Below are 25,650 nucleotides of genomic sequence, written 5' to 3'. Positions count from 1 at the left end.
AAAAATAAATAAATAAATAAATAAATAAATAAAATTTTTAAAAAAGACATTCTTTTACACAGCCACCATGCTATTATCATATCTAACAATAATTTCCTATATCATCTAATATATAATCAGTCCATATTCATGATTCTTAGACTACCACCAAAATGTCTTACAATGATTTTCTTCACCAACCAAGATTCATACATTGAAAATGGTTCTGTCTCTTCAGTATCTTGCCTCTTTTCTTCTTAAACATTTCCCCCCACCACCTTTTCTTTTCATGATATTGACTTTTTGAAGACACTAAGCCACATTGGAATGTCCCACATTCTGGTGTTGTCTGATCATCTCCCTTGAGGTAGTGTTTTATCTCAAGTCACTATAATAAATAGCTACATGAAAACTGTTTATTTACTGTAAAACAGTTGTGAGGACAGTACCTGGCATGACTCCAGCTCTTGATGTATGTTCTACTGTATGAGAAATTCTCACCAGGTTTTAGTACCAGGAAAGAGCTGTATCTCCCCCTACAAATGGTATTTTATTTTCTTCTGATTAGAGCTATGAAACCTCCTGTCTCTCTTTTTGTTCGGGAAGTGCAGAGTGAAATTTACAACTGAGGTATACTTTATTTAGGGTTATCGCATCTGCTTCTCCTTTTTTCCCTCAATCCTGGGTTCTATTTTGTTAAGTCTTCAAGGCTATTGTGTGTCTTTCATTGTAAATTCAAATTCTTTTTTGTTTGTTTGCTTTAAAGATTTAGGATGTAAATAAATCCAGCTGATTTCCCCAAGGTCTTTCCTTAAGTCCAAGCTAAGAGAGAAAGAGCTTGCCCAAAGGTGCTTTGGAGACAACTCCTTTCAGGGAACCAGAGGATTGCAGAAAACTTCTGAAGACCGAGCCTCTCCCGCACACAGTGTGCTCATCAAGGAAGTTACGATTTAACAGTGACCTTGTCTTCTGACAGTGAACAGGACGTGTGCTCCACTTGCTAATTTCTTAAGGTGATCCTGGCTCTCCCAGAGTAACTTCTGGCCCACATGTACCTGCCACCATTCAGTTGTTCACCAAGCTCTGTGCCAGGAATGAAGAGAAAGCTGAGAAAGCAGTTATAGCTTCTGAACTATCGGGTTTAGGATGTATGGCTCTTTTATATTTCCTTGAGATCACAATAGCTCTTGATATTCAAGGACTTAAACACATAGATTAACAGGGTTATTAATCTCAGTGGAAACTTGATAGCCAGAAATATAAATACCATGAGGTCTGGTTTTAGTAGCTGCTTATTAAGTACTCATTATGTGCCAGGAATATAAGTGTATTGCCTGACTTAATCCTCACAACAATTCTGTAATATAAACATTTGTGTCAACATTTTCTAAAACAGAAATCAGAGGTTCAGGGACTTCCCTGGTGGTCCAGTGGCTAAGACTCTGCTCTCCCAGTGCAGGGGGCCTGGGTTCGATCCCTGGTCAGGGAACTAGATCCCGCATGCTGCAACTAAAGATCCCGCATGGCCACAACTAAAGATCCCCCATGCCACAACTAAAGATCCCCCATGCCACAACGAAGATCCCACATGCCAAGACTGAGACCCAGTGCAGCCAAATAAATATTAAAAAAAAAAAAAGGAAATCAGAGGTTCAGAGATGCTGAGTAACTTGCCCGAGTAAGTGGTGAAGCTAGGCTTTAAACCTACATCTGTCTCCTAAACATTATATATTTATAAACATTATAAATATTTTTTAACATTATACCATATTGTCTGTGTTTTGTTCCTTGCATAGAAGAAAATTAGAGAGGAGAAAAACAGCTGCTAGACTCAAGAGTGAGGGGAAAGGGAACTATTTATTATGCTTTTGATCTTCTCCAATACACATGGGGCAGGACTGTTCCAGGATGGCAGTTAGGTTAATTCTGTTTGCTTTTTATCTTGGCCCCTAGGCTGGAAGTGGCTTCTGACCACCCCAGTGGCCAGTGGCACCTGACAGTATGTGGGGCAGCAGCAACAGTATCTGGTCACACAGCCTTCCTCCAGAAGGCCTACCCACAGCCTGCTCCCCTCCACACAGGCAGAATGAAAGCATCAGCATTCCCAGACTATGACGCTTGCCAAGAACTCAAATGCTTATTCAACAGAACAAATATGGTTGAAGAGAGTTTACGATTTGATTATGTGTGTAGGCAGAGCAGCTGCCCCAGCACCCTTGATGATCTGTGCCAATGGGAGGAGTTGGGACCCAGTGTGATGCCCACACCACTTGCACTTGGAGGGGTTTTATTTGGCTCGGGAAGAGTGAGGTCAAGAAGTGTTAACTTAGGGCTCCTCCTGGGCTTCAGGAAGTCCCTGAAATTCTATGCAAACTTTGTGTGTATATGGACGAGGGGCTTTAATTGTTGTCAGATTTTCAAAGGGGGCCCTGACCCCCAAAGATTAAGAATCATTACTTTGAGACTAATTCAGATAATGCTTTGTTGATTTAACTGGAGCTAATTTAAAATTAGTTTACCTTTCTGTTTGGTTATCTAGGTGGTGGGAAAATGTTAAGTAGAGTGAAAAATGTGTCATTCATTAACCAGTGGTAGTTTAATCCAGCACTGAAGAGCCCAGGGTCTGGAGCTTTGCTGTTCTCTAGCACATGGTCTTGGGCAAGGAATTTAAACTCTCTGAGCTTCAGTTTCATCCTCTGTAGAATGGGTTGATAACTACAGTTCTACCTCATGATGTTATTATGAGGGTTAAGCAAGGTAATAAACACAAAGTCTTTAGCACTACCTAAGGTTAGCCATTATTATTATTTGTTCTATTATTTATTATTTAACCAAGTGGAATCATTATTGGTGGCAGAGTCTTTGTGGCAAGAAGATGTGAAGGTTGTCCTTCCAATTCCCCCACGTGCTCAGAACAGGCTGGGTCCTCCCACATGATCCTTCCTTTCTCCTCCCAGATCATTTAAAGCTGGCATAGTCTTAAGGCCAGTTCAAGAAACACCTTCTCAATATCTCCCAGCACATTGCCTATTCCAGCCTGGTTTATCTCTTTCTTCTTTTTTTTTTAACTTTTAAAATTGAAGTGAAGTTGATGTACAATATCATATACGTTACAGGTGTACAATATAGTGATTCACAATTTTTAAAGATTATACTCCACTTATAGTTATTATAAACTATTGGCTATATTCCCTCTGTTGTACAAAATACACTTGTAGCTTATTTTATACATAATTGTTTTTACCTCTTACTCCTATACTGCCCCTCCCTCCTCCCTCTCCCCGCTGGTAACCACTATATACCTCTCTATCTCTGAGTCTGCTTCCTTTTTTGCATATTCACTAGTTTGTTGTATTTTTTTAGATTCCACGTACAAGTGATATCATACAGTATGTCTTTCTCTGACTTATTTCATTTAGCATAATGCCCTCCAAGTCCATCCATGTTGCTGCAAATGGCAAAAATTCATCCTTTTTTATGGCCAAGTAGTATTCCATTGTATACCACATCTTCTTTATCCATTCATCTATTGACAGACACTTAGGTTGTTTCCATGTCTTGGCAATTGTAAATAATGCTGTTATGAACATTGGGGTGCATGTATGATTTTGAATTAGTGTTTTTGCTTTTTTTGGATATATACCCAGGAGTGGAATTGCTGGGTCATATGGTAGTTCTATTTTTAGTTTTTTGAGAAAACTCCACACTGTTTTCCACAGTCCATTTTAACCATTTTAAGTGTACAATTCAGTGGCATTAGGTACATTCTCATTGTTGTGCAACCATCATCACTATTTCATATCCAGAGCTTTTTCATCATTCCAAACTGATACTCTGTAACCACCAAACAATAACTCCCCTTTGCCCCCTTCCTCCAGCCCCTGGTAACCACCATTCTACTTTCTGTCTCTGTGAATTTGACTATTCTAGGTAACTAGGTAACTCTATGCCACTTAGCATAATGTTTCCAAGGTCATCCACATTGCAGCATGTATCAGAATTTCATTCCTTTTTAAGGCTGAAGAGTGTTCCATTAATGTATATATCTCATTTTGCTTATCCATGCATTTGCTGATGAATATTTGGGTTGTTTCCACCTTTTGGCTATTGTGAATAATACTGTGATGAGCATTGGTGTACAAAATCTGTTTGAGTCTCTGTTTTCAATTCTTTTAGGTATTTACCTAGAATTGCTGGATCATATAATAATTCTAGTATCCAGAGACCTGACCTTGGGTCTTCATTGTGTCCAAAGATCTATTTGCTAATGGAATGGGACAGGGAGCTGTTCTTCTATCTCCGCATCCTCAGCGGCTATGCAAATTAGGCTGCCTGTGATCCACCAATATAATGGTACCTTGTGTTTCCACTGAGCATTTACTTTGTGCTAGTTTCTGTGCTGAGTATAGTGTCTTTTGCATGACTCTGTGAGGTAGATTTGATTATTATCCCCCTTTTATAGATTAGGAAACTGAGGCATGGGGGTGTTTTAATTAATTAATTAATTAATTAATATTTTTGGCTGTGTTGGGTCTTCGTTGCCGCACGCAGGCTTTTCTCTTGTTGTGGCGAGCGGGGGCTACTCTTTGTTGCAGTGCGCGGGGCTTCTCATTGTGGTGGTTTCTCTTGTTGCCGAGCACAGGCTCCAGGCGTGTGGGCTTCAGTAGTTGTGGCACACAGGCTCAGTAGCTGTGGCTCACAGGCTCTAGAGTGCAGGCTCAGTAGCTGTGGCTCGCGGGCTCTAGAGCGCAGGCTCAGTAGCTGTGGCGCACGGGCTTAGATGCTCCGCGGCATGTGGGATCTTCCCGGACCAGGGATTGAACCTGTGTCCCCTACATTGGCAGGCGTATTTCTAACCACTGTGCCACCAGGGAAGCCCATGAGGGTGTTTTATAACTCTCCAAGGGCACACAGATTGCAGATTCTGAGCTAGGATTTGAACCTGGACAACATCATGGTAGCTCCCATATGTTTAACCTGTATGCAATTCTACTTTTTCAAATGGAGTGACCATTAAATTAGTCAGCCAGGACTGAATTTATTTGCCTAGGAGAAATAAACAGCTTATATGGGATAATTACGATAAACATCAAAGATATAAGTGAAAAAGCTAATGTAAGAAGCCTCTGTGGTTTAACAGGACCTCTGTTGGGAGCTCCCTTCTATATCTGTGTTAAAATTTTCTTCTTAGCCTTTTTATATGAGAGGGGCCTTGTACGCTGTGTAGAGGAGCTAGTTTGCTTTCTATTTGGAAGCATAAATCCTCGATTCTATGAAGTTTTTAAGGGTAACCTAGCAGACCTACTGAAATGTACTCTAGAGTGTTGAAATTTGCAATGAAATGTATCACTAGATGGCAGTATAAATCAATTTTTAAAAATCCAACTGCTTTCTAACTCTGTATAGTAAATTAAGCTCTAGGAAAGCACCATCATTTTTGACAAGATCAGGGCAACTGTATTTAATTCAAAATGGGTTTTAATCACCTAGAAGAGAATTCACAAGCTTTTTAAAGTTAAAAGACCTGAAAAGTGTAAAGGCTTTTATAAGGAAAGCTGCTTCTAAAGTTTTAGAAATTGCTGCTTTGGAGGAGGACAAAGTTTTAAGTAAATGTTTTGACTTGAGAAAGTGCATCAGCAAGGTAACGTCACATCCACATACTTCTGGGATTCTTTCAGTTGGCCATCTTGGTTTGGATAAGAAGCAGCCTTTAGTCCATAATTGAAAATACAGCTGTCAATTTAGTCCTTGGGGAAGTTCCTCTCAGTTAATGCCAGAGAAAAAGCCAGTATTTAAGTAATTCAGGAAGCTAGAATTGACCCACAGGTTGGTTTGACATCTGAGCCCCTGGGCCTATCGACTTGTGGTTGAGATAATGAAATAGATCTCACCCATTAGAAGGGAATCCCCAGCTTTTTACTTGAGAGAGTGAATGGCAGGCAGTGAGAAGAGAGGTAAATGCATTTTCTCATCTCAGTTCACCAAGGTTTGGCTCTCACAGGATGAGAATTTTAATGATCTAACTGTTACCCTGCCTAGGAGAGAGAAATAATGTTTCATTTCAGAGAAGGCCTGGAGTCAAAATGGAAAACTAACTTAGAAATGGATTCTTTCTTTTTTTCTCTCCAGCTGTCATATGTAAATTATAGTCTCTTCTAGAAAGTTCACAGGGAACCAGCGTCAAAGAAATGGAATCCAGCCAATCCCTCCAAGAAACTGAAATTTCAGGACATGCCTTTCGAAAGGCAAACACAGGCTGACTCCTGCCCACAGACCATCAAGAGCCAAAGTGTATCTGAAAGCCATTGTCAAAACACGCAGTGAGGACACCCATGGTCAACAACATCTTGTGACCTTATGGGCAAATCATTTAACCTCTCTGAGCCTCAGATTCCACATTTGTTAAATGGGCATAATAAGAGCTCACAAGGGTGTGGTGAGGGCAAATGAGATAATGGATGTGCAAGCACTTGTAAGCTATATTGTGCCATCCATATATTGGCTATTATTGCTTTTGACATGTCGGCCCACCCAACCCCATTGTCACCCTTCCTCCCTTCTCCCGACACACACACACACACACACACACACACACACACACACACACACTAATGTAGACTGAGCATTGTCTTTGTTTTCTAATGCCCCACACCCATCAATCTTCACCTCTTACTCTCCAATTCCACAACCAGAAAAATCTCCTACATGGACTTTCTGCTTCTAACCTAGCCTTGCTTGACTCCATCCTGCTCACTGCTGAAGAAATAATCCCGTTAAAAACTCACTTTGATTATATATCTTTCCCCTATTCAAAAACTTTCAATGGTTTCCTATTGTCTGCAGGATAAAGTCCAAACATCAAAGTAGCTGAAATGAAAAGCCATTGACAATCTGGCTCTCAGACCTAAATAACATCAGTGAGAGGGCCACACGGAAATCAGAATGTAAGTGTTAGTGCTGATAAATGCTACATCGGAGGATAGGTGATTTGGCCACAAGCGTTTGCCAGCAATTTTTTCTTCCTCCTCCTTCAATCTTGACTTTGAGAAAGTCCATCTGAGGCTTGCCTTCCTCTCTGGGGTCATTTTAAGTGAACCTTCCCCAACTTTCTATGCATTCTAGCCTCCGCAAGTTTCCTGTACTCACTCACCTGTCCTGGAGCATGCTCTACCACGATTATTTATAATAGTTTACTTTTTGAGAGTTCGCCTTCTTGATGGAAGTCAGAAACTCATAACTCGCTGGCTGAACCTGATTCCTAGATGTATTTTTGATCCTCACAATGTTGGTCTGCACTGTGTTGAACAATGTACCAACTTATTGGACAATTGATATTATAAAAAATTCCATCTTGAGAAACTCAAAAAGCTAGCAACCAATCCTAGTCTCTCAGATTCAAATGGCTATGACTGACTTCTTGTAAAAGTTGTCTATATTGCTGCCTCCACCTCCTCAATTTTAACTCTTTTCCCTAATTCACTGCTCATATTTTATTTCTATTATTTCACAAAGACTGTTCTTGTCAATGACACCAGTTACCCCCGTAATTTCCAAATCCAGTGGTCTCCTCTCTGCTTTGTCTTACCTGACCTTTCAGCAGCATTTGACACTTAATTACTCTTTGCTTCTTGAAATACTTTTTCCCCAGTACTTGGCTTCCATTATACCCCATGTCATGGGTTTCTCTTAGTCTTCTTTGCTGGCTCCTGTCCTATGCCCCACTTCTTTTTTTTTTTTCTTTTTTTTAAAGATGAGTTCAGTTTTGGGGCTTCCTTGGTGGCGCAGTGGTTAAGAATCTGCCTGCCAATGCAGGGGACGTGGGTTCGAGCCCTGGTCCGGGAAGATCCCACATGCCGCGGAGCAACTAAGCCCGTGCGCCACAACTACTGAGCCTGTGCTCTAGAGCCCGCAAGCCACAACTACTGAAGCCCACGCGCCTAGAGCCCGTGCTCCGCAACAAGAGAAGCCACTGCAATGAGAAGCCCATGCACCACAACGAAGAGTAGCCCCCGCTTGCTGCAACTAGAGGAAGCCTGTGCGCAGCAACGAAGACCCAATGCAGCCAAAAATAAATATAAATAAATAAATAAATAAAGTTAAAATACTTTAAAAAAATAAATTGACTTACAAAAACTAGTCTTTAAAAAAAAAAGATGAGTTCAGTTTAAAAAAAAATTTGTTTATTTATTTATTTTTGGCTGCATCAGGTCTTAGTTGTGGCATGCAGGATCTTTCACTGTGGCACACAGGCTCTTTGTTGCAGCATGCAGGCTTCTCTCTAGCTGTGGCACATGGGCTCCAGAGCGTGTGGGCTCTCTAGTTGTGGCATGTGGGCTCTCTAGCTGTGGCATGTGGGCTCTCTAGTGGTGGTGTGCAGGCTCAGTAGTTGTGGCACGTGGGCTTGGTTGCCCTGCAGCATGTGGGATCTTAGTTCTCCACCCAGGGATCAAACCCACATCCCCTGCATTGGAAGGTGGATTCTTAACCACTGGACCACCAGGGAAGTCCCTCTGCCCCACTTCTAAAGTCAGTGTGGTCTGGGCTTGGTCAGGGTCCTCTTCTCTATTTGTATATTCTTCCTAAATGATCATATCCAGTCTCAGAGTTTAAAAGTCATCTATTTGTCATGTCTACTAAATTTGTTTTGTTTTGTTTTGTTTTCTACCCTGGACTTCTCCCTAGGAGTCCACATGTCTACATCTAACTGCCTATCTAACTTGCCATCTCCTCTTGAATTTTTTTAAAAATTTTATTTATGTATTTATTTATTTTTGGCTGTGTTGGGTCTTCGTTTCTGTGCGAGGGCTTTCTCTAGTTGCGGCAAGCGGGGGCACTCTTCATCGCGGTGCGTGGGCCTCTCACTATCGCGGCCTCTCTTGTTGCGGAGCACAGGCTCCAGACGCGCAGGCTCAGTAATTGTGGCTCACGGGCCCAGTTGCTCTGCGGCATGTGGGATCTTCCCGGACCAGGGCTCGAACCCGTGTCCCCTGCATTAGCAGGCAGATTCTCGACCACTGCACCACCAGGGAAGCCTCCCTCTTGAATTTTTAATAAGCATCTTAAACATCACAGAAAAGAGTTTTTGGAATTCCATCTCCCAAACCTCTTCCTCCTCCTCTTCTTCCTACGTCAGTAAACGGCACCACCATCTGCTCTCAGAGCAAAGAATCAGTAGCTCTCTTTGCTCATCTTCCACATTCAATCCATCAGCAAGTGTCCTATTCCCCCAACACATATCTGTAGTAGATGCTGTGACGTGCCCCTCAGAGGGGACTAGGGGACTTATGCCCACAGCTGCTGGATGTGTTGCCAACTCACAGCCACTCTGCCCTCTCTGGAAATTGCCCTCACCTGAAGAGAGCCACCACACTCAAGGTCACACCCCTTTCCTGGGGGTAAGCAAACCATGTACAGTGACTGACGCTTGAGGCCCGACTCCTAGCACAGGATGACTCTGCTGAGGCCTTCACTGAGACACAGCCAACTTCTCCTCTGCCCATCCTGCTCCCTTCCTTTCCCTTTCTTTCCCTGTCAAGGGAGTTGATGCTAAGAGCCCTGATTAATACACTTATTTCACCCTGATCCTTCTCAGAGTCAGCTTCCCAGGAGACCCAGTCTGCAACATCATCCCAAGTTTATCCACCTCTTTCCATCTTCACTGACTCTTCTAGTTGAAGCCACCGCCTTCTCTTACCTTGACTACTGCAATAGCCTTCCCCCAATGCCCCTGCTTCTACTGTCTGTTTTCCTCACAACTGTCAAGTTACCTTTTTAAATATTCAATTTGTTTTATCTTATTTCATTAGATAATATTTGATACAAAAATGTGATATATATGTATGTTTTGAACCTTTAATAAACGTGAAAAATGAATGCAAAAAGAACACAATGCAGAAAACTTAGTATGAATGTTATTCTCACTAGATGTTCAAATCTGGTATAGCACAAGTTTTGTTTATACTATTTTGCATTTTTACAAACTTAAATCACTTTGGCTCACATACTTGCTATAAAGTGTTGGCAACAAAATTCTTCAGATTCACATTGTTTGGCTGCATTATTTCTAACAGATATAGATTTACTTCCAGTTTAAGAGAAAATAATATTTACTGTTTGTACATGGTCAAGTATATTTTAAAGATTCAGTTAGTGCTTTCATCTAAAAACTTGTTTTTTCTTAAAATGCTGACATCTTCGTTGAAATATATCTATATATATGCATGCATTCCACTCAATTAAGACTTGGAACTATTGAAATTGCCTGTATACCTTTCCTTGATTATAGTCCCTCCCAACTCTCCAGAAGTAATCACAATCATGAGATTTGTTTTTATCATTTCTGTACTTACAACTTTATAGTTTTACCATATAGATATTTATCACTAAACAAACAGTTTAGTTTTTCTTTGTTTTTGAGATTTATAAAATGGAGCCATAATGTATCTGCTGTTTTTTTTCCCATTCAAAAGTATGTATCTAATATAATATAATCATTTATGTTTATATTTGTAACATGTTTATTCATTTCCATACTTATAGTAGTATTAATCAATTTAATAAGTTAATTATCCACATAAATAAATCCACAATTTATTTATCTATCCTCTGTTGATAAATATTTGTATTTTCCATTTTTGTACATGTTTTTTGGTGCTTATGGGCAATAATTTCTCAAGCATATATACCTAGAAATAGAATTGATGAATTTAGTGTATGCAAATGCTCAATTTTACAAGATAACGCCAAATTATCTTTCAAAGTGATTATACCAAATTTTACTTTTACTAACAGTATAAGAAACCCTATTGCTGTAAATCATACTAGTGCTTTAAATTTATGCCAATAAAATGGACATTATCATTGTGCAATTAATTTACATTTTTAAATTACTAATGAAGTTGAGTATCTTTTCATATGTCTGCCATTCGTTTCCTTTCCTATTAAATTCCTGTACATATCTTTTGTTTGTTTTGTCCTTTTTTTTGGCTTTTAGGAAATTGATTTTCTAGAGTTCTTATGTATTCTGTATTGTTATCCTTTACCAGTAATAAAGTTAACAAATATTTTCTCCCACTTTGTGGCTTTTAGCTTTCTTTATGGAATATTTTCATGAACAGAAGTCTTTTATTTTAATCTAGTTGGCTTTATTATTTCCTTTATGATTTCTGTGTTTTGTTCAATAAATATTTCCCTTTTCTTAGGTTATATTTTCTTCTAAAAGTTAAATTTTTGCTTTTCACAGTTAAGTCCTTAATTCATATGGAGTAGATTTTTGTGTACAACGTAAGTAGGTATCTAATTTCTCTTTTTTTCCCAAGTGGTTAACTATGAGGAACTGTGAAGGGTCTGAGATTTATCCTACTTGCAAATGAATAAGTTAGCCTGCCACAGTCTCACTGATGCTGGCAGAACACACGAGACTCCTGGGTCACAGGCGAAGGACGGGATCTATTACTCATAGCACAGCAAGCAGCGTGTTGGTGTTGGTTCCCCTTGCCGTGTTTCCAGACAGAGGGCTATGAGAAGAGGGCTGGGTGGTAACTGCAGTCCAGCGGGTTATATTACCGGAGAGGACACTGAGCTTAGGGAACCTGCATCTTTTATAATGGGCAATGAGTCAGCCTGATCTTTGCCCCAGAGGGAGACTTTATCTTTTTAGAGAACAATAAAAAATCTACTCTCTTGCTCTGGAGGGAGACCCTGTCTCTATCCTCCCAGGCTGTTAGCTATACAAAGAGTCTTGAAAAGATAGCTTGGAATAAAAGCAGTCAGTGTCTCTGTGCACAAGACCTTCAGAAACACAAGAGGCTCATGTAGAATTGTCTCCCAAAAACAACCAATTTGGGGAGAATCAGATCTTAATGCTAATGAGTTTTCCTATCAGTGAATATAGTATGTGTATCTCTATATTTAAAAATATTTTCTTTCAAGTCTTTCACTGAAGTTTTATTATTTTTTCCATAAAGGTTCTATACATATTTTGCTAGATGTATTCCTGGGTATCATGAGTTAATAATATTTTTTTTTGAAATTATGTATTCTAATTGCTTGCTGTGTGATAGAGAAATACAGCTTCTTAAAAAAATTTTAAAAACTTCTAAATTGCAAAGTAAAGCATAGAAACAGAACACTAAATGAAACAAATGTAGAGCTTAGTGGATAACTATAAGATGGATACACTGTAGCCACTATCCAGGTCAAGAAACAACTTTTCCTGTCATCTCAGAAGTCGCTCTATATGCCCCATGCAGTTCACAGTTCTCTCTCTTCCCCCTAGATAACCACTATCCTGTCTTTCATAGCAATCTCTCCCTTGCATTTTTTTACCCTATAATTTAGTCTTGCCTGTTTTTTTTTTTAAAAACACCTTGTTATGTCTTTTAAGTCTCTTTTAATCTACGGATTCTCCCTCCATCCTTTCTTTTCCCTACACTTCATCTGCTGCAAACTCAGTCTGTTGGACACAGAGTTCTACAGTGTGGATTTTGCTGGTTGCACACTCATGCTATAGTCCATCATGTTCCTGTGCCCTCTGTATTTCTTAGAAATTGGCAGCTTGATCCCCATGCTTCATCAGGCTCAGGTTTTATCCATTTATGTTCTTTTTTCAGGAAGTCTGGTTTTCACTCTTTTAAAAAAATATTAGCAGCCATTGATACCTAATGTTTAGACTCATTAATTCATTGTCGGTTGCAAAAAGATGATATTCTATTTCTACCATTTTCCTTTCATGTATTACTTTGAATAATTGTATGAGATGCTTCCCTTTGCCTAATAGTTCGTTATCCATGGAACAGTTTATACAGAAAAGGCAGAAAAAAATGCTTGAGTTTTTCCCTTTTACTTCCCCAGTTTTGTTTTTGTTTTTTTAGAAATGTGATGTTTATATTTTGATCTTAAATCTAGTCATTTAATTAATTTCTTATAGATTCTAATAATTTTTACCTGTATCTTTTATGAGAGTAATTATAATCATAAAATGATGATAGTTTCATTTTTCTTTTCATATTCTTATCCCTTTTACTTCTATTTCTTGTTGTACTCTGCTGGCCAAGATTATGCAGTATCAACAAAGGTACTGATGGTGGGCTTATCTGTCTTGTTCTTTATTTTAAGGGACTACTTTTTACCTGTCATAATTCCAAGTAAAAGTATATTGTTTGATAGAAATTGTTTCTTAGGTAAAGGAAAACTGTCCTCATTCCTACTTTTGTAAAAATTCTTATTATCATAGACGGGTTTTAAGCTTTATCAAATGATTTTTTTTTGCATTTATCAGGCAATCATATGGTTTTTATCTTTTAGCCTCTTAATGTGGTGATTTAAATAGATATATTTTAGAATGCTGTTCCTATTAGGTTACAGAGGGGCCTGTAGTTTTCCTTTTTCAAACTGTCCTCAGAGTGAGCTGTAGGACCACTGCTTCTTTCTGTTCTCTGGATAATTGTGTACGAGATTTAAATAATCTGTTCATTGAAAGTTTGATAGTTATTTTCTTTGTGGGATATTAACATTTAAAAATATTGAGGTGTAGCACATAAGGAACTTTTTATTTTTAATTTTTCTGTGCCCTTATGTTTTATATGTCTCTTGTAAACAGCATATTGATGGGTTTTTAAAAATCCAATCTCAAAATCTCTCTTTTAACTAATTTTAATCTACTTCTGTTTATTACGTTTTCTAATTTGGTTTTATTTTTTTCTATCTTACATTGTGCATTTTATTTGCTCTGCTTTTTCTACTTTTTTGTTTTTTTGTTTTTTGGGAAGGGCCTTCTTTTGTACTTATTTAGTGTTTTTTTCTTTCTTATTCCACTTCCCCTCATTGTTTTGAAACTATATCTTCTACTGTTTACTTAAAATTTTTATCACTTATTTTTAACTTTCTAAAAACAGCACAGAGAATACTATATAGTGTATCCATTTTAGAGTTATATTACCTGGGTTTGAACCCAGCTCTTTGCTTACTAGCTGTGTGACCTTGGGTAAATTATTTAAACTCTGTGCCACTTCTTTTATCTGTAAACTGAGGATAACTATAGTATCTAACTCAGAAGGGTGTTACGAGGGTTGAGTTATTACGTATGTCTGGTGCATTATAAACAATCAGTTGTGAGCTATTATTCATCTATATCTCAACTCTCTTCCCAATTAATACACATTTCTTAAACTCTGATTATCTCATCCTAATTTACGTGTTATTGTTACCCAGTATTTTAGTTCTTTTTTTATTCCACAAATTAATGTTTTATTATTAATTTGTACAATGTTTGTTTAGATTTATTCACATGTCCCAAATTCTTTGCTCTCTATTCCTTTTTGAATCTCAAACCTTACTTCTTTTTTAAAAATTTAATTAATTAATTAATTTTATTTATTTATTTTTGGCTGCATTGGGTCTTTGTTGCTGCACGCAGGTTTTCTCTAGTTGTGGTGAGCGGGGGCTACTCTTCATTGCGGTGCACAGTCTTCTCATTGCAGTGGCTTCTCTTGTTGTGGAGCACAGGCTCTAGGCACGCAGGCTTCAGTAGCTGTGGCTCACAGGCTCAGTCGTTGTGGCTTGCAGGCTCTAGAGCACAGGCTCAACAGTTGTAGCACATGGGCTTAGTTGCTCCGTGGCATACGGGATCTTCCCAGACCAGGGCTCAAACCCATGTCCCCCGCATTGGCAGGCAGATTCTTAACCACTGCGCCACCAGGGAAGTCCCTCAAACCATACTTCTTGACTCATTTTCAGAAATTTTATCTGTGTTGGTCTATTGCTAGTAAATCTCCTTAGGTTTCGTTTATCTGAAAATGATTGTATTCCATCTTTGGTCTTAAAAAAGAGTTTTGCTATATAATACTGTACATCAACTATAATTTTTTAAAAAACAGTTAATTAGATAAACGAGTTTTGCTGAAACACAGTTTCAGACTGACAATTATTTTACTTCAGCACTTTGAATATATTATGCTAATGTCTCTGGTATTTATTATCAGTCTAGAAATTGTTCTTTTGTAGGTGGTATACATTTCTCTTTGGTTACTTTTATGGTAGTTCCTCTAACTTTGGACTACACTTTTACTGTCATGCTTGAATTTACTTTTCATTTATCTTGCTTGATATCTATCATGCTTCCTATATGTGTGGATTCATATCTTTCATCATTTATGGAAATTTTTCAAACAATTTCTATTCAAATATTGTCTTTCCATTTTTTTATTTCTCCTAGTGGAACTCTGATTAGACACATATATCTTCCCTGATTCTTTGCCTCTTTTCATTTTCCAACCCCTTGGCTTTCTGTATTTCATTCTCGGAAATTTCTTTAGATTTGTCTTCTAGTTCACAACTTTCCTCTTCAATTACACCTAATTTACATTTAATTTACAAATCATATTTTAAATTTCAGGGATCATATTTTTCAATTCTAAGCATTTTGCTTCAAATCTATCGGGTTGTATCTAATCGATTCTTTATATTTTTTATTTTTTAGAAATCACCTTTATTTCTTTTACATATAAAACATGATTATATATATTCTCTATCTAGTAATTCCAACATCTAAAATCTCTGGGACAGTAAATCTGTTAATTATTTCTGATGATTCTGTCTCATGGTTTATTTGTGTGTTTAGTAATTTTAATATTGTGAGCACTTACTTTGTTGAACATAATTGGTGAGATCTGTGTGCCTGAGATCTGCCAGCTACCAGTGCTCTAGCAAGTTCTTTGATTTCTTGGTTTGGAGTTTCTTTGATAATAAGGAGAGTGTAAGATTGAATTCCAGACTAGAGGGGGCCAGTTTCATGGGTTAAAAATGTCAGAGGGTGACTATTCCTCTTTTTCTTTTTCACCCTATCTAGAATCAGTGTGGAGACAGACTTCTTGATAAGCTTCTTTGGTTTGCTAGCATGAATATTCTTCCTAGGCCACCCTTGTCTAAGGTTATGGTCATCTTCAAATGTCCTGGTCTAGGGTGAGGTTCTCAAATTTAGCCCATCTATTTCCAGTGGCCCAAGGCTTAGCCTCTTCCCATTCCCTACTCTGATATATGGATTTTGCATTTGCTTACACTGCATGCTACTTTTTACTCTTTTTCTTTTTTATGACTTTGGGATTTCTCTTACTTCCTTGCAAGCCAAGCTGTGTATTAAAAATAAGCCCATTGTAACAAAAATAAACAAATGGGACGTAATTAAAGTTAAAAGTTTTTGCACAACAAAGGACACCATAAACAAAACAGAAAGACAACCTATGGAATGGGAGAAAATACTTGCAAATGAAGTGACCCACAGGGATTAATCTCCCAAACATACAAATAGCTCATGCAGCTCAATATCAAAACAACAAACAACCTGATCAAAAAATGGGTGGAAGGGCTAAATAGACACTTCTCCAAAGAAGACATACAAATGGCCAACAGGCACATGAAAAGATGCTCAACATTGCTAATTATTAGTGAAATGCAAATCAAAGCTACAATGAGGTATCATCTCACACCGGTCAGAATGGCCATCATCAAGAAGTCTACAAGCAATAAATGCTGGAGAGGGTGTGGAGAAAAGGGAACCCTCTTGCACTGTTGGTGGGAATGTAAACTGGTACAGCCACTATGGAGAACAGTATGGAGGTTCCTTAAAAAACTAAAAATTCAAAAAGATACATACACCCCAATGTTCACTGCAGCACTATTTACAATAGCCAAGACACGGAAGCAACCTAAATGTCCACTGACAGATGAATGGATAAAGAAGATGTGGTACATATATACAATGGAATATTACTCAGCCATAAAAAAGAATGAAATAATGCCATTTGTGGCAACATGGTTAGACCTAGAGATTATCGTACTAAGTGAAGTAAGTCAGACAGAGAAAGGCAAATGTCATATGATATAACTTATATGTGGAATCTAAAAAAAAATGATACAAATGAACTTATTTACAAAACAGAAACAGACTCACAACTTAGAAAACAAACTTATGGTTACCAAAGGGGAAAGTGGGGGGAGGGATAAACTAGGAGGTTGGGATTAACATACATACCCTACTATATATAAAATAATCAACAAGCACCTACTATATAGCACAGGGAACTCTACTCAATACTCTGCAATAACCTATACGGGAAAAGAATCTGAAAAAGAACAGATATGGACTTATAAACTTAATTACTGTGTGAACTATTTGAAAAAATAAATCATCTAACCAAAAAAAAAAAAAAAGAACATTGCTGTCATCAGCTAAAATGAAAAATGAAGTTCCTGTTGTTTCTAAGAATAGAAATACAGTTGTTCTACATCTCTGCATGAAGTGATCACTTAGTTCCTGAGTCTTGCATATATACTTATAAATACAATCATAATAATTAAGTTTATACCAGTGTTGACAGAAATTGTCAAGAAAAATATTTTCTAGAGCTACTTTCATTAATGTAGTTTATTTCACTGAGTGGTATTCCATGGAGTGATGTGAAATTATTTCATTTTTTCTCCTTTTAATTATATCTTACTGAAAGTAAAAAAAAAAAAAAAAAATAGATATGTGAATATGTGTAACTAAATCACTTTGCTGTACACCCGAAACACAACACTGTAAATCAACTATACTCCAATACAAAATAAAAAATTTAAAAAAATTAAAATAAGCTCATTGTAATTTATCCAAGACCTGGTAGAATAATGTGAGGAAGGCTTTTTAGAGTACCTAGGTCATACTGCTAGAAGCAGAAGCCAAGAGTAATCTTTTAAAAATGTAAGATGGTTTCCATCTCTCTCCTATTAAGACCCTCAAATGGCTTTCTCTAACACTTAAAAAATGTACCATCCATTCTGGCCTACCAAACCGGAAGCTGGTTCCTGGCACAGCTCACATCCCCTCCCTGCCACCTTGCTGCTCCTCACGAGTAGTGACCTTATTCCTGCCTTAGAGCCATTACACTAGTGGCTCCCCCTGGCTGGCTTGTTCTTATTATTCAGGTCTCACTTTAAATGCCACCTTTTCAGAGCAGTCTTCCTTGATTCACCTCCCTACTTCTGCATCTCATCACCATGTTTTAATTCCCTCTAGGGTACCTATTATCATTAACTGACATTTTCCCATTTATTATCTCTTTTCCTACTAGAACATGAGACCTACAAGAGCAGGGACCTTGTTTGTCTGGTTTGCCACCATCCTCCCAGGGTTTAGAACAGTTCCTGGCACACAGCAGCGACTCAGTGCATATTTGGTGAATGATTAGAGCTGAGTATTGGCAATGTCATCTCTTTAGACAAGACCTAGGCTCTCCAGTGCTCCACAGTGCCCACTACTTCCTATTATCTCCCCATCCCAGCTTGCTTTGCTCTGGTAATTTACTTAGCTCCCTGACTCTGGAAGGTATTGAGTTTTCAATCCTTACCCATAAATGTTACTCTAATTATCTTCGACATTTTGAGAGCAGAGGCTGTGTTTTACGTTTCTTTTCTTCTTCAATGTCTTGCCTATAGTAGGAGGGAAGGAATTAAAATTCTTTGAGTATTTCCTACAAGTCAAGCGCCAGCACAGCACTATACCTTAATTTATAGCCTCACAACAACACTATGGGGCCCAGGCATTACTATTTGTGTTCATTTAATAGGTGAGGACACTGAGGCTTAGAGTTGTCTAGGGTCATACAGTAAATGAAGGATCTGGCATTGGGACCTACCCAGACAACACATACTCAATATGAACTACTGTGAAAGGGCCGCTCATGTCTGAGGAACAGGTGGCTGTTTTCAATATGCAGAAGTCGAGATGGAGCAATTAATTGGATGTTTCAGAATATTTCATGTCAGGTTTTACTTAACAGTCTGGCTATTCATTTATCACTTTCATTCCACTGAGTCTATAAAGATTTAGCTTGAGGTGTATCTATACTTGGCGAGAAGAGGCTTTGAAGATGTTAATCGTGCTTTCCACATGATGAGGGTCCTGCACATCCAATAAGTGTCTGCTGTTGACAAATATTATGGAATCTGACAGCAAGGAGATTTTCCGAAGATAGTTATTTCAGTCAAATCATCACCTGTCACTGGATCACTGGACAAAGACAGATGCTGAATATACCAAATGTGTGCCACACCACCAAACAATCTTTTAAATAACAAAATCTTATTTTTATTTTTTACAGAAATTCAGATATTCCAACAAATTTCTTTATATCCTGGACCTTAAAAAAATTACACACAACTTTTGGACGCAATACAACAGAACAGAATGAGAAAGGGAGTCACTTTTTTTAAAAAAGATAAAAACATACTTCGTATACTTAACATTTAGTGACTTACATGTGTATTACCTATGTACAAATGGTACATTGTCAATGACCCATCTTCAGAGCACTATGGTATGCTAAATTACACTTAGGTTGTATGGAAAAAATTTCTTAAAAACATCTGCATGTGGGTAGGAAGCACTTTTTCATGTTCATAAACACCACTATTAGTGTTGTAGGACTCCCAGTGGAATCTGTAATTTACATGGATTAGAGAAAGCCAATACCTTCTATTTTCATTATAGATAAAGTAGAGAGGTACCTCCCTTTAAATCAAAAATGAATTCTTGAAAAGTTGTGTGTAATTAAATTTAGTAAGCAGGGTGTTTTGAATGCAGTGGGAGAGTTAATATTTAAAGCAACAAATAACTCCCAGAACGGCTAATACTTTAGAGATAATAAGTATTCCCCTAATTTGGTTCTTTAGAAAATCCATATCTTTGTGAATTGAGTTTCACATATTTGACTGTATCTGTAATATACTTTTTAGCCATTTGAAACATAATCTCATTTATGGTGAAAAGATGTAGTACCAGAAACATTTGGCAAAACTAGGAGTGTGGTCCTAATAGAGACAGGGTAAGAGAAAACAACCATGATCTGTATCTTGCTTGATTCTTCTTGTATTATCCTCTGTCTGCTCTTCCAGTGATATATACTAATTGGATCTTAATTTTGAGTCTAAAAATGAAGGCATTCTACATGTTCATGTTTTCTGCTCAGGTATAGCACATGGTTTGGCTTACACTGATTACCCCGCACATACGTTTTAGCTTGTTTTCGTTCTCAAGCAATTGGCTACTTCAATATTAAATATTTTTCTGTTGTTGCATATTGGCAGGATACGTGGTGAGGGTGATGGTGGGGGAAGCCTGGGAGCAAAACACTGTTGAAGACAACTGATCATTTGTCACTACTTCTAAATGCCAACCAACTAAAAAACAATTGAGTTTTCTTGAAACCAACATTAGTAAACAAAAAGGCAACTTACTCCTATCAAGTTTCTTTGACCTGTATAAGTTTATATTCATTTATTTCTAAGGCTATTAAATTATTATTTATTTTGTTAGTACCACTTACTATCATTTAGAAATGGGTTTAATGGAATGGTGTTTTTTTAAAATAAAAATGAGTGCCTGTCAGTAAGGGAAAGAAAGGATATGGATTTCTGATGTTATGTATGGCAAAGAAATAGAAAAAAAGAAGGTATTTTAGATGCTATTTATAAAGTATATTAAATTCCTATGCATATATTAGGGAGAATTAGAAAAAGTGTTTATTTGATAGCAGCCTATACATTATATGTAAGCATCCAAGGTGAAAATGAGCTTTCTATATTTTTCAGAGTTCCTTGATGCTGTTTCCTGAAAGATAGGGAAATCTACGTTGCTCGGGAAACTATGATGTAAAGATGTACTTCCTGTAATATACAGCTTGATGGAGTAATAGTATATGTCAGAAACACTTTCTCAGTAATAACGTGTACAGACAGATTAAACTGAACACAGACTTGGTAAAAAGTTTGAAGCGTTACATCTCTTAACCGAGTGGTTTTAACTAATTACACAGTGACATAAATGAACGGCAGACATGGGAACCAAAGGTCATGGCTCCTATGAAAACATTCACAGGCATTTTCTAAGATGCTTCCTCCATAACTGATGCTTGATCAGCTTCTTGGCTATTGAAATAGGAATAATTTAGGATGGACTGCCTTTTTTAAAATAATCTTTAAAGGTTAAAGCTTTTTGTTTTCTGTTTGATTAAAAAAGGACAGTTTACAAACTTCGGTACATATATATTTTACATATTAATTCTAGCACATTTATATTCCTTTTCCTTAAAATATTTCCTGAATGTGATTTCTCATGAATATTATCTGCTCTTATTCAATGATAGTTTCCAATGAGCTGGTGTTTAATCCGTGATCACATCTCCTTCCAGAAAATCACTCCCATCTCTGCCGATCTAGATTTAGAAGGTGCTTTGACAGTGGATGCTTCACTCTCGCCCATATCCATCTTGGTACTCTGATCTCTCCCAAGCGTCTTCCTTCTCGATGTTGATGTACAAAAGCTGTTATTCAATTTGTTTAGCTGTTATTTGATTTGTTTTGTGCTCATTCTAGAGAATATTGGCTTAGCAGAACTGCAGAAGGGGGTAAGGGGTAGGGAAGAGAAAGACAAAAGAGAGAAAGAAGAAATGCATCATTTTCTGTCAAGATTTTTGTGCATATTTGTCACGGAAAAACCACACCAACAAATGGTTCCAATGCACTTTAGATTTGTTATCAAAAAAGACTGAAAAGTTTGAGGTTTCTGGTCCATTAAACAAACAGCACAGTCTTCCTGGTGAGGGGATCCCCTGATAACCGAGACATGCATATTCCCTACGTGTGGGTGAAGATTACAGGCTGCTTTGAAAGAGCAAGGAAGAAGGCAAAATGATCCCAAGCATCATTGATTTTTCTGCCTGGCACAGAAAATGTCTCCTTGAGTATTTTCCTTTTCCTTCCAAGTTTTACTTTATTATCCAATCAACATTATAACAGCTACAAAAAGAATGATTATAAAGATGAATCATCCATGATCCAATCACCTTGAGACATGAACGGTTTTCTTCCCATGTCTCTTTCTATTTCTTATCTAAATGTGCACTTATTTGGTATAGTAGGAATCACAGTATAGATGACATTTTTAACATTATATTAAAAACATTACATTTCCTGCGTTTGCACTCTGCATCATCAGCATCAGTTTCTCATGACTGCACAATATTCCATTCCATTCTCATTCCTCTCCAGTCCACGCTCAATATTACATTCTCAGTGATTTCACAAATGTCAGATATGTAGGTAGGTTTCTGTTTCTTTTGTTAGTATCAATAATGAATATCTTTGCATATAAAACTATGTGTTCTCTTAAATTCTTTCTTTAGGACAAATGCTCAGGGGATGGCTGCTTTTCCTTTTCTCCAACATATTAGTGACTGTGCCTATATTGATAGAGACCACAAACAGTATGATCGACTCCATTCTTTGGATGATTTTCATAGACTTTGGCACTGTTAACCAGGGCTTAAGGGCATGTTATATATTGTGAAGATGGGTCAGTGAACCTAGTTGGCCAGATTGGGGCTGCAAGAAAACAGCCTGTTGGGTTTTGCATCACAGGGCACTTAGAAACAGAAATTATAATAAAACAATTAGCTTAATATTCAGTTTTAGTCCTCGTTTCACATCTCAAGATTATGCTTTTTGAATAAGTGCTAGGGAAACCTCTGAAAGATTCTGTTGTTGTTTCTAGAATTTATCCCCTCGTTGTTTTCCAACATGCTTTAAAAAATTTTAATGCACTTTATGATTTTTAATGAACTTCTCTCAGTGAGAGAAGTTGCTGTAATGTACCCAGACTACATAGGGGATAATTGAAATATGATCATGTCATAATGATGATTAGTCTGTAATGATTCTGTGAGCTTGAATCACGCTGGCAGAGTGACTTCTTCAGATAAGCAACATAAGCAAGCCATCCGTGGATTTTACACAGTGCTACAGGCACTTCTGAACTTTGTGTGGTCTCTGTTGCCGTGTCATGGAGGTGCTCTTGCTCGATGGAATCCAAAGTTGGGCTTGTGGGTCCATGATTCCACTACTCCGGCATAATTCACTCACTCTGCATAATTTTCTATTTAAAATCCACAAAGCTGCATGCCTGGGTTTTCAAGTAAGATTTGTGAAAGGTGCTAGTGGGGGAGGGGGAGGGGGAGGAGGAGTGGGGTTGTAAGTGTAGGAAGGAGAACAGGGAAATGGGCGATGAAAAGTGGCCGTGCGTGTGGAAGAGAAGGTAGTCCCGGGAAGTGCACTTCTCAGGACTATACCTGTGTGATGTAGGGCAAGAGGGAGGCCAGAGGGAGTCCCCATTGTCTTGAGGTTGGCAAATGAATAGACCCCTGATTTCATGATAGAAAAGCCTGACGTGGTGTGAACCATTTGTTAGCATCTCGGAAACAGAGACTCTGGCTTTCTCTTTCCCCAGCTCTAAGCTGCCTGATTTGGCTTTATAACATCTCATTGGGCTGGGAAGAGAGCAAACAGGGGTGGAAGGGCTTTAGATCAGGGCTTTAGTTCTGACACCCAAGCCTGGGGAGAAGGGAGCTTCCTACAGGGTAGGCACCTCCCTGGGAAGATCCTGAGCCTTCTTGTAGGAAGGGAACCTCTGTGGCCAGTCTCACAGGGTTTCCTGTTTATGCCCCACCATCTGGGCCCATGGCGGAGGAGCAGACCAGGACAAGTCATTCATCACCAACCCTTCCCGGATCTGCTTTGGTCTTGGGTCACGGGTAGCCTCCGGGTAGCCAAATGCCTCACTGGATCCCTCGCTGTCATCTCACCATCGATTACTCAGCCCTTCCTTCTTTCAGTTCTCTTCTTTGTTGACCACTATCCACATTGGGACTATACTCCCCACCCCCAGTACTGACCTTGGGTGGGGAACTGAAGAGTGAATGGGAAAAGAGAGAGTGAAGCCTGCAAGCCACGCCTGGACTAGGGGAGGCAAGTGGGGCTCCTCAGGTGTGAGATTTAAGGAGGCGCTCACTCTCAGGGTCGTGCCAATGCAGGGCGAGGGCCTCCTTAAATTCTGCGTGCTAGGCTCCTCATCTGCCTCACCCTAGCGCCAGTCCTGCTGCAAGCACGGGCTGCCCTGTAGGAGGCCTCCTGGGAAAGCTGGCTGGGCTGGGGCTACTCAGACATGGCTCCCACTGTGTATTCCTTCTTCCTAGTGCGCGACGCCACCACGCAACAGGAACCCTGGGGCATGTGAGAATTCTGCAGCCTGTGCTAGGCTAAAAGAACCAGCACCTGTGTTCCAGGGTTGATCAGAACACCAACACTCCTTATACAAGACCAGGACAACACTTTGCCAAAGGAGTACAATTAGAATTCTACAGCAATCACTTAAATGGCCTGCACAAAGAATTTTCCACCTGAAAGCCTGGAAGGGGCTAGCCCTTCAAACAGACGTGTGAAGCCAGCAGGTGGAATAGGATAAAGGGCAGGGTTTCCCTCTCCAGATGTTACTGTCACTCCTTCTGCCTAATAATTCTGAGACACCAGGGCCGTTTGCAGAATTTGGTGGCAGCATTAGCATGGTTACACTGTGATCTTCGCTTTGTAAAACATTCTGCTTTTTTCAAAACTTTTGCTAACATTTCCCACGCACCATGGATGTTGCATAGCTCAGGGGAGGCGATTTAAAAGCTGTCATCTTCTCCCAGGTTTGTACAGAGCAGGGCTGAATAAATAAGTCATTCAATGCTGCTGTGGATCTTTGTTCAGCTGGGTTTGTCCTTGTAACACGTCATGGGCTCCGAGTCGCCCATGTTTCATTTCCAAAGGGCTCTTTGCAAACCCTTTACGAAGCTGTCATTTGAATCGCTGCTCATGAGAGCAGCATTTATAACGGCCACATTGTCCAGGCTGTCTAAATGCTGTGGTGTCGCTGAATTTTCTATGTGTTTGCCGGCTTTGAAAGGTCTCCTGTGATCTGCTTCTGCGTATTGTTCCTATCCGACCTATTCAGTTAGGGCTTGGAGCTCCCACTGTCAGGAGAGCTGAGGGGCAGGCACTGTCTAAGTGAGAAAAATGCTTCGTGGGGGTGGTCAGGCTTTTAGCAGAATAGCTTGCTGAATCTTTGTTGTGAAAATGAGTAAGGGCAGAATTCCAGGCCATTTTTTCTCATCGGCTATACAAGCTTAGTCATTTTCTCTCACTCTATTGTTTCAAACTGTGCCCACCTCTGATAGTGCCTTCTGACACCCTTCATCTCTGGGAGGTTGAATACAGTCCCCTGGAAATAACATCTCACCATCTACACCCTCAGGTGGTGTAGACAGGATCTGCCCCACAGCGGGTGTGGCAGGGTAGAGCTGGCTGCAGATTCTCTGCCTTTCCTCTCCTTGAGAGATGGGGGTCTATGCTCCCCTCCCCTTCAATCTGGGCTTTAAGAGTACTGGTGGTTTATTTTTTAACGTGGTAAAAGAAAAACACATAAAATATAATTTACCGGGGCTTCCCTGGTGGTGCAGTGGTTGAGAATCCGCCTGCCAACGCAGGGGACACGGGTTCGAGCCCTGGTCTGGGAAGATCCCACAGGCCGCGGAGCAACTGGGCCCGTGAGCCACAACTACTGAGCCTGCGCGTCTGGAGCCTGTGCTCCTCAACAAGAGAGGCCGCGATAGTGAGAGGCCCGCGCACCGCGATGAAGAGTGGCCCCCGCTCGGCGCAACTAGAGAGAGCCCTTGCACAGAAACGAAGACCCAACACAGCCGAAAATAAATAAATAAATTTATAAAAAAAAAAAAATACAATTTACCATCTCAACCATTTTGA

At 39.1% G+C, this 25,650-nt stretch overlaps 1 protein-coding gene and 1 long non-coding RNA gene across 5 annotated transcripts in view; one reads left to right on the top strand and one right to left on the bottom strand.

The window, feature by feature from the left end:
• Positions 1–25,650, top strand: part of LOC102998604 (uncharacterized) — a 99,833-nt gene that overhangs the window by 70,490 nt on the left and 3,693 nt on the right. The window lies entirely within an intron of this gene.
• Positions 19,065–25,650, bottom strand: part of LHFPL3 (LHFPL tetraspan subfamily member 3) — a 555,860-nt gene continuing 549,274 nt past the window's right edge. For 2 of the 3 annotated variants that reach the window (XM_007177308.3, XM_007177309.3), the window contains exon 4: positions 19,065–21,407. Coding sequence is in view for 1 of the 3 variants with exons in the window: in XM_007177307.2 (XP_007177369.1) it covers positions 21,379–21,407 (29 nt within the window). In the remaining 2 variants the exon portion in view is untranslated. The remainder of the gene's footprint in view (positions 21,408–25,650) is intronic. The other variant, XM_007177307.2, reaches the window with a different exon arrangement.

Source organism: Balaenoptera acutorostrata, chromosome 7, assembly GCF_949987535.1.
Source record: "Balaenoptera acutorostrata chromosome 7, mBalAcu1.1, whole genome shotgun sequence".
Classification (NCBI taxonomy): Eukaryota; Metazoa; Chordata; class Mammalia; order Artiodactyla; family Balaenopteridae; genus Balaenoptera; species Balaenoptera acutorostrata.
Note: the sequence above shows the minus strand (reverse complement) of the source record. Positions and strands in the feature narration are given on the sequence as shown.